Source organism: Parasteatoda tepidariorum, chromosome 1, assembly GCF_043381705.1.
Source record: "Parasteatoda tepidariorum isolate YZ-2023 chromosome 1, CAS_Ptep_4.0, whole genome shotgun sequence".
NCBI classification, from domain to species: Eukaryota; Metazoa; Arthropoda; class Arachnida; order Araneae; family Theridiidae; genus Parasteatoda; species Parasteatoda tepidariorum.
In genome coordinates, this window is record NC_092204.1 from 27,358,381 (window position 1) to 27,371,239 (window position 12,859).

Sequence of the window (12,859 nt, forward strand, 5' to 3'; positions counted from 1 at the left end):
CTCTTTTAAACAACTTTTTATTAACCGAGTTTCAGAAATGTGCAGTAATGCAACACGTATATATAAAACCAACACACGCATCCTCTTTTATGTAACACTTCTCTATTATAACAACTAAGCACATTGCAATTTTAGATACACTTGCATTTCATTTAATTTGAGAAAGAATTCATTTTATTAAATTGATTAGAAATGCATCTTTACATATCTTACAAAAGAATGAAATTTTCAGTTTTATTGACTAAATTGATAACTCCAACAAAAGGAAGAAAATTAATGAATACATTTAAAAATATGACAAATGAATGAGCAATTTTTGTGAGCTAGTTGCTTTTTTGCAGAACAAATTTGTTTTTTGCAACAGGGAATCAAACATAAACCAGCACAGACAATCAGAAAAAATAAGCAATTATTTGAAGTAAGTTAGCAACAAAATATTTTTTACAATCTTTAATGAAAAGGGCATATTGACAATTAATCCTCTTAACAATCTTTTTGTTTTCAGATATGTCAATGGGTTTATATAACAAGTTACTGGCTTGGCTGTGTCGATACTCGTGGATTTTTTCAAAAATTACAAACATAATTTTGCCTAATTTTAGCAATTTTAAAAAAAATTAAAGCATGCCTATAAGCTGTAAAGAATTACTAATTATATTGTTGAGAAAGTAAAAATTTTTAAAAAATTTCCACCATCATCATTTCTAGCACATTACTAATACTAATCTCTATTCAAGATTGAAAAACACAGAAATTTTCCTGAAATATTTTTGAAAATATTGAAAGATTTATTTACTTTTTATAAAACTGTATTAATTATAGTATCTGTACATACAAAGCATTTTTAATAGATGGTTAAAATTAGAAAGTCTAGTGTTCTAACAATTATTTTCAATCAGGATTTACAATTAAAAGAAAATATTTTTTAAGTTATGTCAGAATTAAATTTCATTTTTCGTAAATCATGTTACATTTATAATTATAGTTTGTATTAATTTTGTATTTGTATTAAAAAAAATTAAATAAAAATTGTTTGTATTAAAAGAAAATTATTCTTGAATTGGAATTCAGTTCATAATTTTGCCTCAAAAGAGAGAAAAATATGCATTTTATGTAAAAAAGAAAAAGACTGTGTTGACTGGCTCTGTTTCTTTAAAATGTAATGTAAATGTATGTAATAAGTTTTACCCCAGTTTCTAAAATAAACTCTTAGATTTACATCCTGAGAACTAAAAAAATCCGAGAAATTAACAGAGAAAATAGAATTTTTAAAAGCTTAAAATGGACAAGTCAATGAAAATACTCATTTATAAATATATATTGTTTCCTATCAGTCGTTTAATTAGACTTAACATTTTTAGCATCACTTTTTTCAGATACAATTCAAAAAAAAATTATAACATACAATCGAAACAACTCCAATTCATTTGTCAATACTTCTAGAATTTATTTTTGCTGTTACTCATAATTCTATTATCTAGTAATAGCTTTCAGTTTTCATAAAATCTAGATTTTTTTAAAAAGGAGAATTTACAACTTAATTAAAATATTTATTTGGTAATACCAAAACGATGTTAGTTGACATCTTAAAAAAAAAAAAATTTTAAACAAAACTCTTATATGAAATTTCATTAATTTTTCTACTGTTATCACAACTTTTCTTAAGTTACTTTGTAATATCCAATAACTCTGTATTCTAGTAGTTGAATTTTTGATGTCTCAACTTATTTTCATTTTACAATATTATTTTTTAGAGTTTAAAGCAAAATGGAAATAACTGTTGAGTGATATAATTATTTTTTCGCATCAATATATTTTTATCAAGACAAGAATTAAAATTAATTTTTAAACAAAAATAAAAATTGTTTCTTTGCAGTTGACAATTTTTTTTAGACTAGTATACAAAGGATTTTTTTCTATTCAGTTTTATTAGACTTGAATCAATATTTTTTATCACTTCAGTTTTATTCAACAAGAATATAAACTAGAAAAATTCACAAAATTTTAATGAATTTAGTCTCTTTCTTAAATGACTTTAGAAATGCACAAAACAGTACATATAATTGAAACAAAGTAAATAAGGAACAGCAATATAAATATAGATTTTATATATGCATAAAATATTTAATAATAAACCAATTTTCATCATAGTTTTCGGTATTGTAGGGGAATAGAACTCTTAATACTTTGAATCAACTAAGCGTAGTTTTAGACAAGTTAATATAGAATTTTTGTCTTCTTTCTAGAAAACGGCTTTCTCAACCGAAAGGACAATTATAGTCTTTCGACATCACACACTTTCAGTCGGCAAAAGTAACTTCAAGGAATTTTGAAAAAAATATAGAGTGTTGCAATGAGTATTTCTTAATTGATCTTGTTAACATTTAAATAAAGCTGCTACTTGGCTAGTATGTAATAATATTGCAATAAAATTTGTAGTAAAAATATTGCAATAAAATTTGCTGATTCAAGATAACTTTTATATATTTGAAACAAGGGAAATTATAAAATAAAAAAAATTTCCATTAATAAAATTAAATTTTTGAAGCTGTTTCTTTTGAAAAAAAAAAAGAATAGAAATCAAAATGTCATTTTTATTTCGCATGTATTAAAATTATCAAACTTGAAACTCTTATTGCGCAAAATCTACAGCCAATTTTCAGTTAAAAATAATGCGCTAAAAAAAGAAAGAAAAAAGCCTATTAAATGCAAATATATAATTTTTTAACATAAATAACATTCTAAAATTTTTCACTAGTAAGAGTGGCATGTCTTTTTTTTAATGTACATTTATCAAAGCACTACATTTTGAAAAACCATACTAAGATTTAATGTAAGTATAAAAAAAATTTCTAAAATTAATCAAATAGCAAAAGTCAAACAGCACAATATTGAGTAATATTAGAACTTAAAATAGATGTTACAACAAATTTTGAGTACATTTTAAAATAAGCTAAGGATCAGTTCTAGAGAAGAGTTTATTTACACTTTACATACAAAACCTTGTAACAGCTACAACGAAAATATTTTTTTTTTACAGTCAATGTAATAAAACTTGTGTGATTTAAAATTCATTTTAATAGCATTCAAACTATAATTGGTTAGAAAAAAAAAGATTTAAGCAACATAATGATATTGATTGGTGTTCTCTTGATCACGTTGCAAATAATCACGGTCTATCAAGCTTTCTACGCGTTTCTTTAATTCAGAAGGTTTTACGGGGAATTTAAGCTGCTCATACAACTCCGTAATGAGCATATTATGTGACGAAGTTTTTCTTGTTTTCATGATGCGGACAATTGCGGCGTCGATTTGATATTGACGATCTTGGAAAACTCGTTCTTGTGTAATGGATTGTTCTTCCTGTGTTTCCTTCATTTGAATTTGGTTAATCTTTATTCTATACAGCTTATTTTTGAAATCAGAATTATACAGAAATTTATCGTCGTCTTCAACATCCTTACCGCGAGGATTTTTATGCAAAACCCTAGCCTTTCCACATGCTAGAGACTGCAAAGTCCTCTTCAGTTCACCATCTTCGATGGCAGTGGATTGTTTGATTTCTTCAAAAGAATAAGAATCCTTTTTGTTGAATAACAATAAAACCAATGCTTGAAATAAGGATACTTGTAGCTCCTTATTACCATTTGGAAAAGTAGCTCTTAAAACACAGTAGCCTAAACTAGGTTGCCAAGACAACTTGCGACCACTGTGCTTGTTCAAATAAAACTTCTTGAACACTTCTTGATATTTTATCATGTAAGTTGGCATTTGTACTTCAATAGGTGGGTAAGAAGGCCAATATCCCATTGTAAGTACATTAACAGTCATGTCTATGCTTGCGGGCATTTTTACATTTACCAAATGTTGCTTGAAGGCAATCATAAGTTCTTTTGAAATTTCCATGTCTTTAAACATGCCTTCCAACTTGCTAGTAAAAGCAGCACCACACTCCTGTTTAAGCTTGGAGAGCATCGATTTCTCTGCATCCACCGAAGCACTCTTTCCGACCAGCAATCTTTTTGCTAAATCCTTTTTGTAAAAAGCTTCAAAAACATCTTTTCCATGAATATATCTGAACAATACCATTATTTTATCTAAAAGCATTTCCAACTCTTCTTCGGTAGATTCCTTATTTCCAGCCCGTAGTTTCACGTCTAAGAATTTGGCAATAAGCTCAGCTGGCTTATTGGGTCTTTGATTCACAAAGTTTTCAAAAGCTTCCTTCAATGTATTCAGGAACTTTTCATTCTTTTGAAAGCATTGATTCACAATGACATCCATTTCATCTTTAAACTCTAATAGTTCTTGTACCATAGTTTTATCTTTTTCAGGATTGCTGACAATAACTTTTCCCTGTTTTTTAATATACTGGTTAAAGTGGGAGCAAAGCTGGGGCAGGCCATTTTTAACTCTAGAAAATAAGTCGTACATAAGCTTTAAATCGGGTATTCTGCGTTCTGTTAAAAGTTGATCTAGTCCTTTTTGTAAAATGGCTGTTAAATGTTCACCAATAAGTTGCTTTTCAACGCATTGAATGAGTGGCTTTTTAGTTGCCTGATCTAAATATTGTAACAGTCTTTCCCACTCCTCATTCAACCTTCGATCTACGTGCTTCAAATAAAGGGGAACCTCTAATTCTTGCATCAAACGTTGCCCTTCTGCTGCATATAGTTCTTCGGTGGTTTTAAGAAAATGAATCTCAAATACCTCTTGGTATATTTGCAAATCTAAAAGCATACGCAACAGATTCTTTAGTAAACTTCGGTCAACAGTCTGTCCATTTCTTTCTTGCCCAATAATCAACAGAAGCCCTTCCACTGTTCTAGTTTGGATGATAGAATTGGAGAGGATGTTGACTCGAAACATGTCCAAACCCATGTCCCAAAGTGAAATTATTCCAGGAGTTTGCAAGATGTAGGTACGATCAAGGAAGAGAAATATGCTTCTGATCATAATCATTTGTCTACAATGATCTTGCCAAAATTCATTCATCAACTTTAAGAAATATATGCTATCCATGGATTCAGGGAGAAATTGGTGAACATTTTCCTTAATGTAGGATTCACAGAGGTCACGTAAATTTTCATATAAAAAAGCTGCCATTCGATTAGAACATAAATTTTCAACAGCTTGATATAATTCTTCTTGTGAGGTGCTTATAGACTTGGATGTTTGAATAGCCACTACTGCAGCTTTCAGTTTTTCCCATGTTTGTTGCTTATAATTGTCGGGAAGCTTTGGTTTTTCGAAATTTTTTATAATTAATTTTTTAGCCGAGCCAGGTCTGTGAAGCTGAGGTGAAGCATATGGATAAGTAACAGAAGTTAGACCAAATCTTTTTGGGCTAGCAACATGAGCCATGATAGCTGAAGAAAGGTGATGGTCTTTTACTAAAGAACTTGATTTTTCTAAAAAAGAAAGAGAATACTGTTAAAAGACTGAAAAATTAGTGTTGATTCATATAGATTAAAATATAAAAAATAGAAGTACAGGGATGAACTTGTGATATGACAAGCATCATAAACTAAACAAAAACCTAGGACTAATAGTTACAAATTCTGAATATATGTGCAACATGTTGGAAATAATAGAAAAGTTAACTATTACCTTTCATATAATTTGGGGATGGCCCTCCAATCAGGGCCTGATTTACAAATTATAAGGCCCTGGGTGCAAAGCCACTTGGGGGCCCTCAAAGTGAGTCTAAATATCAGTTACATGGTTTTTAATTACTACATCAAATAATAATTTTTTAGAAAACAGCAAATTTTAAATTAATTGAAACCTTGTTTAGAAGTGAATTCCAGCAGTAATGGAAGGACTGTTTGCACAACAAAACCAATGTGTTTTTGACTGTAACCAAAAATGTTTAACATTTTTTTCAATAATTAAATATTTAGACTTTTATACTCTTTATGACTAATTAGTAAAAATTTCAAACCTAGGAATTTTCAGTTCATAACTTTTTTTTTAAAAATTCTAATTTAAAAAATGGTAACAGAAGGACATTTTTCGACATGATTATCACATAAAAAGCTGAAAAAAGCTTCATAAAAATTCAGGTAAGCCATAAAAAGAAAAATTTCGAACAAAATAAGAATATATAAAGGAGGGTTTTATTATCATAATTGGAACAGTATTTCTGAAAAATAATTATATTAACTATAGAAATGAGGTACTCTTTAATGGTAATAGAAAGATGGTAACAGGAGGACAAAATGTTCAAAATGATAAACTTCAATTTGCAATAATTTATTTAGCTAAAAAGGCATTCTGAAATTTAAACCTACAATTTACAATAATTCATTCAGTTACTAAGGCATTATGAAATTAAAATCTACAGCAAAGTCTTGTACCAGAGTCATTTGTTGCACTTTCAGGATTCTCTAATTTCTGCATAATTTGATCAGAGACAAACCAGTATTTATCTCCTTTTTCAGGAAACATAAATATCTTTTTTTCAAAATCATGCTTTCTCAAACAGGATATTTCTATACATTCATTTTCTATACAAAGTATCTGTTCAACATAGTTATTTATCATTTTTTAAAATTTTATCTTTTTCCTTTCTACTCTACTACAGGGTGCGTAGCCAAATTATTCAACAAAAAAAAAGCACTTTTCAAGCACTCAAAGAATATTTTTAAGCACTTTCAAAAAATATCATAATCAGGCAGAGTACGAAAGTTTTTGACAATTTACGGTTTTATCTTGTTTTAACTGTCATGTCAAAAAAGAAGAAAAAAACTTTTGGCATTGTTTTTGACAATCGTCAAAAATTGTGAAGTTTTGAATCATGTAAAACAAATGGCGTTTCCAGGCGCTACGGGCTGACAACACGCCGAAATAGATTGGGGTTGAATGTGAAAACATTGATTAGAACAATGTGAACTGTATCTTTTTCCATAATTCATAGCAATAATCAACATGGTAAAGGAAAAATGAAGCACTTTTTAAAAACACCCAATGAAAAAAGCACCTTTAAGGGCTTTTTAAAAAACAAAAATCGAAAATCAGCACCTTTTAAAAATGCTATGCACCCTGTACTATCAGAAATTGTCCAACTGTTAATATATCCTTTGGCTTATTCTAATGGCTTGGTGTATTTGATTCTTCTATACCATCACCAGTAGCATCATTCATTAAACTTTGCCTGTTCTTTTTATAATGAAATCTCTTCAACTCAGAAGAAAAAAATATATTCAATAACATAATTCAGGTTTCATATAGTGCACATCAGAATGAGAATGGATATTATTCCATCTTTCTGTAAGATCTTTGAATTAATTTATCTCTTCTTTTGAAAGAAATGCCACTCTCACATTTTGGGATTTTCTGTAACAACTTTTGAAAATTCCTCTGCAGTTGTGACCAACCTTTCAGCCAAGATGATTTCTTACACAATACCCTTTAATAATTATTTTAAAAAAATAATTCCACCAATTCCATCAACATCTCTTTTCCCATGGCTTATGGCAAAGAAGTTCCAAGTTTGAAAAGTGGCATTTGCTGATGATGCCAATTAGCTTGGACCTTATTTAGCATTTTAATTGCAAAATTTTCCACTTGTACAACGACAGATTTTTCATTTGCTTTTTCTTCACTTTCTTCAAAGAATTTGTATTTTCTTTTGATGTAAGTCTAGCATAAAAATGTGCAGATTTTCATTTTATGAAAATAAAGACGTTCTTTAATTAAGCCTTTATATCCTTTTGTTACAGATTTTTGATTTTCTGCGACCTACTGCTCCTATTTTAAGCATGTTAAATTTTTTTCATCAACATCTAGATATTTTGTATCAAAATGATTTTCACAAACATCCCAATTTCTAACTATACAAATCTCATTATTTTGATTGGAAGAATTTTTTTTAAAAAACTTCCGTTTAAATAGTTATAAGTTTCATGAATTTGAATACTAACTTAAAATTAATTTGTTTCACTTTAAAGATTCTAAAAGTTAAGATCTAAATCAGTTTATAAATAAATGTCTTTCCATTACCATATTTTCTGTCTTTCCATTACCATTAAAAAGGTAATGAAATAAAATTGTAACCGTTTCTTATTAATTAGTGAATTTATAAGTAATTCGACTTTGAAAGCAAGAACATTAATTTCTAAACCTAATAGGTGAAATAGTTGGGATGTATAGGTAATATTTGATAACGGAAGGACATTCCCTATATCACTATAAATAATAGGCTTGTTTTGTGTTTTCAAAATTACTTAAATGGAAGTTTAATTAGACACTCTAAAGATAAAAGTTTATCTATATATTATAAGTGGGAAATAAATTTATTCAAATGACAGAATGTAACAAAATAATCATTTTCAGTATTGTAAAATTATAAAGAGTAAAATTGACTTAACCCCTGAGAATTAATAAGTCAATTGGAAAAAATCTGTTAAGATTTAAGAAAGTCATAAATTTCCGAAGAAAATGTCATATAACAAGTGATCAAATATTAATTTTAAAAAGTTAAATGTCTTGTGTCCTTTTCCACGAATTCATCAAGTGCATCATCCAGGAAATTAAATTTAGCTAAACTATTAAAGAATTCCTAAAATATAATTGAGAGACTAAAAGTTAATAATATAAAGTATTGTAAATTTGTTCAAAATACCTAGCATATGTTATAAAAACATTTTTTTTTCCATATGTAATTTGGTGTGGAGGGCCTGGACATGATTTATACAGTTATATTGATTGACTTCTAATAATATATCCCCAATGACATAATAGACTTTCTAAAGGTTTTTATCAGATTTCAACACATTAAGACCGTATTTGACACTTTTCAACAGGTTTTTGACATAAAAAACACAACCATGTATAGAGCAGCATAAATATGGTAAATTAAAACACCAACATGTGATTATAATGAGAAAGAAATTATTTCATTACATTGTAATTTAAAGTTGTTTTCGATTTTTAAATATCAGTCTTGCATTATGATAGAATAAATAAGAGTGATGCTTTAAGCAAATAACGCTTTCAGTCACATCTTAAACTCAGCTTAGTTTAACTCTATTCAGTTTTTTATTTGTAGTGACAATGAAATCTAATAAAATAGAAATAATATAAGATACATCTTATTTACACTTTAAAAGGGAAGATTTCTAAAGTGTGATCTGCAGCAGATTAATCATTAAGTATTAGCAACTTCCAAACAGTGGTAGTGAAAAAATAAAAAACATGCCAAAAGGGGACCAACTCGAAGGGTTCAATTCACGGCCACCCACAGGAAAACTAGTACAGTAGGGAACTGACAAGCANATCTAATAAAATAGAAATAATATAAGATACATCTTATTTACACTTTAAAAGGGAAGATTTCTAAAGTGTGATCTGCAGCAGATTAATCATTAAGTATTAAGCAACTTCCAAACAGTGGTTGTGAAAAAATAAAAAACAACATCCCAAAAGGGGACCAACTCGAAGGGTTCAATTCACGGCCACCCACAGGAAAAAACTAGTATATGTTTTTGTTTTATTTATTTATATTTTAAATAAATAAATAAAATTCGCAAGTTCAAAATTCATTCCGCGCCTTGGTAATTGTAGTTATCGCGATAGATCATGATATACACACAGAAGTATCCCTCTTTAAAAAATTCCACAAATTAACCTATTAAATTTAATGCTAATCTAACACATAAAAATGTACACATAGCTTTTCTGTTTAGATTTTCACATAAAAAATTATTTGCACAGTTCCTGTACAGTTGTCATACATTTAGTTTTAAACATAAATTAAGTTTTATATTGTAATTAATATTTAATGAAATCGCACAGCTGGCAAAATGCTTCATTCATACATATATTTTAAACAAAAAATTAAGTTTAATATCAAGATTCCATGAAATCGTGAAGTAGGCAAACAATTGAATTTTTCAATCTACACATTTAATTCGAAACAGAAAAAATGCTTTATATCGAGATTCAATGAAATCACTAAATTGGCAAATAACTGAATTTTTTCATGCATTTAGTACCGGTACATAACAGCTGTATTTTAAAGACAAAAATTCATCAATATCGTAATGTAATTCTGATAGTTGTGCATTTAACATAAAAATATGATTGCTTCTTTATATTTGCGTTGAAAGTACAAAAGCAAGTTTTTTAAGTATTAACTATTTTTCAGGAAGTAAATCTCATTCATACGCAATACCAAAATATGACCCTTTATAAAGATTTGCCTCAAGCTTAAGACAGAATTTCTCCTTCCGTAAAAAAAGCAATAGAATAAATTTAAAACTTAGAATTGATTTTCAATATTTGTCACTCAGATCAAATTTGTAAACAAATCTTTAAATGGACGTATTGCACTTGTTTTTGTATATCCATCCTACCTTAATCCTATCGGAAATTACTACTCGGTAGAGTTTTCCATTGTAAAAAGTATATTTTCGTATTATTTTTAGTTTACTAATAATTAAATATGCCTAAAATAGAAATTAAATGAGGAAATATAAATGTTTTTAACGCTCGGTCTTTTCACACAAGCAGATAAAGAAATGAATTGTTTTTAACGCTACTAGATGTTGACTTCAGTTCAGTTCAGTCTTATGGAGAGATCTCTGTAAACAGAATGAATTCATTTCCAGTTTAACACGTGAAATTATAAAATAAAGAACTTTAACTTCTATTGGTGATCAAAATGGACTACATGTGGCGTACAGCAGAACTCTCTACCTATGGCAACAATTCACATATTCAAACATGCTATGAACCCTAAATAAATCAATTTTAGAAGATTAATATTATGACATAAATAAAGTCTACAGTTTGAGTGTTATCCAGTATCTGGCTACATTTGTGTAAAACAAAAAGTTCGTTTATTATTTTTGGTTAGCATCACCCGTAAATCCTTGTAGAATTATCAGAATCCGTAATTTCAGAAAATATTTTTTTCGGTGGGAAAGATAGTTTATTAATATTTTAATAACTTAGAATATAAAGTTTCTCCACTACTTATAAATATTTTAACAGTAAATTAAAGATCAGATTGAGAAATGGCCATGCTACAAAAACCTTATCAAGGTCTAATAAGAATTCTATTCTTTCTTTTTTTAAAAAAAATCGGCTTTAGTTGACTGTCACTGACAAATATATTTCACACAAAGCTTAAATGTTGAAGGGTTACGTAATAAGACAGATTTGGTGATGATTAAAACAGAACCAATATAAAGCAGTTTAAATACCGATACTTTATGAGCAGTTTTACGGCCCTTCGAAAGGAACGTGTACCTGAGAAAATTCTTTGACAGAGGTAAATTTTGCTAATTATGATATGGTCGCAAGTAATAGCATCATGCCTAGTGATGCTAAATACATTTTATCTTGATTCTAATGGAATGAACTACAAAAAACAAGTTTTATTTACTTCAATAACTTAAAGTCATCGAAGATTACAGCATATAACATTAAATAAAAAAAGGAAATTATTTAAACTATATTAATTGAAAAACTATTGGAATAACCAGGTAAGTGACATTTTCAGAATGAAAAAAAAGTTGTATTCGAATTATTTTATTTCCAATTTAGTTGAAGGCGTGATAAATAATCCTTTGCTTTATTGTTCCTAATTTTAAATAAAAGCAAATTACCTAAAAAATAAAGCCTTATCGTCTAATTTTAAATAAAAATCATGCTAGCATACTAAAAATTTATGTGATTATATGTTAATGATTAAGATATAAAAGAAGGCAAAAGCAGTGATTCATTAATTCCCCTAAAAATATCACTTACCTGGTTCTTCCATCAAGCTCTTTAATTGTGTCGGTACATGCTTTTCAATTATGAGCATGATTTCGTAGTGTTTCTCTACTCTGATTTATTGATTCTTTACTTTCTGGTTCGCCCCGTGCGAAGAACGGGTATTTAGTTAGTACTAAATAAAATCATATCAGCGAATTCTGCTACCAACCTTTTTACTCCCTCTACTCCAAAGTATATCTTATGTTCAGCTAATTTTTTTAAAATATTTCACATTTAATTAAGAAATAATACTATAGTGGAACTGCTATTGGCTTTTTTTCTTTTCTTCATATAATGGATTTTTTTTCTTTTCTTTGTACAATGGGTCGAACTTTATATCATTAATCATTTTCAAGTTTTTAATTTTAAAATGTATTATAATTTTTTTATTCCTTTTTTTAAAAATAAGCCTACTATTTCAAAATATAAATTGAACTTGTTAGTTTGTAAAACATGTTTTATAGAAGTAATAACTCTAGCCATTTGTAGTTTCACAATTATTATTCATTATTTATTTTCCAAAATTAGGTAATAAAAACCACACTGCGCAATTACGGAGTTAAATTTACATTTGAATTGAGTTGAAATTTTAACGTTAATTTTTTTTTCTTTCCTAAAATAACTATATGTCATACATTTTCAAAAAAATTGAAACAAAACTATTTCTTGAATTTTTAAATTGTTATTTTTTGTAATAATTGAGACAATGAGGAAAATTTTCTTTTTTCACTAATATCAAATGGAAAAATACTTACTTAAAATTTTCCTTTCAGTATCTGAAATTTTACTTAACACTTGAAGCAAAACTCAAAGGTATCCGTAGAAATATTTACAGGGAATGAAACCAGGAAAGCCTTTAATATTAAAAAATGTCCAATGATTTTTTGTAATGTTAAAATAATTTTACATTTGCACATCAGAAATTTTCAATGATTCGATAATTAATTAAAGGTACTATGTACTAAAAAACAATTTCAGCCGAAAAATTTACGTAACATTTAAATTTCGAAAACCAAAAATTTGCATTAACATTTAATTGTATACAAGAATGAGGCGAAAAAACATAACATATTTTTTTACTTTAAGTCGCCTA

At 28.0% G+C, this 12,859-nt stretch overlaps 1 protein-coding gene across 1 annotated transcript; it reads right to left on the reverse strand.

Annotated features, from left to right (window-relative positions):
* LOC107446356 (cullin 4) lies at positions 1 to 10,593 on the reverse strand. Its single transcript, XM_016060972.3, has 2 exons — positions 10,359 to 10,593; positions 1 to 5,411 (listed from the first exon to the last, which is right to left on the reverse strand). Exon 2 carries the CDS (start codon positions 5,362 to 5,364, stop codon positions 3,118 to 3,120), a length of 2,247 nt encoding a protein of 748 aa, XP_015916458.1. The 5' UTR covers positions 5,365 to 5,411; positions 10,359 to 10,593; the 3' UTR covers positions 1 to 3,117.
* Positions 10,594 to 12,859: the final 2,266 nt, after the last annotated feature.

Excerpts from the sequence above, each read along its gene's own strand:
- LOC107446356 (XM_016060972.3), bottom strand. The coding sequence starts at position 5,364 with ATGGCTCATGTTGCTAGCCCAAAAAGATTTGGTCTAACTTCTGTTACT.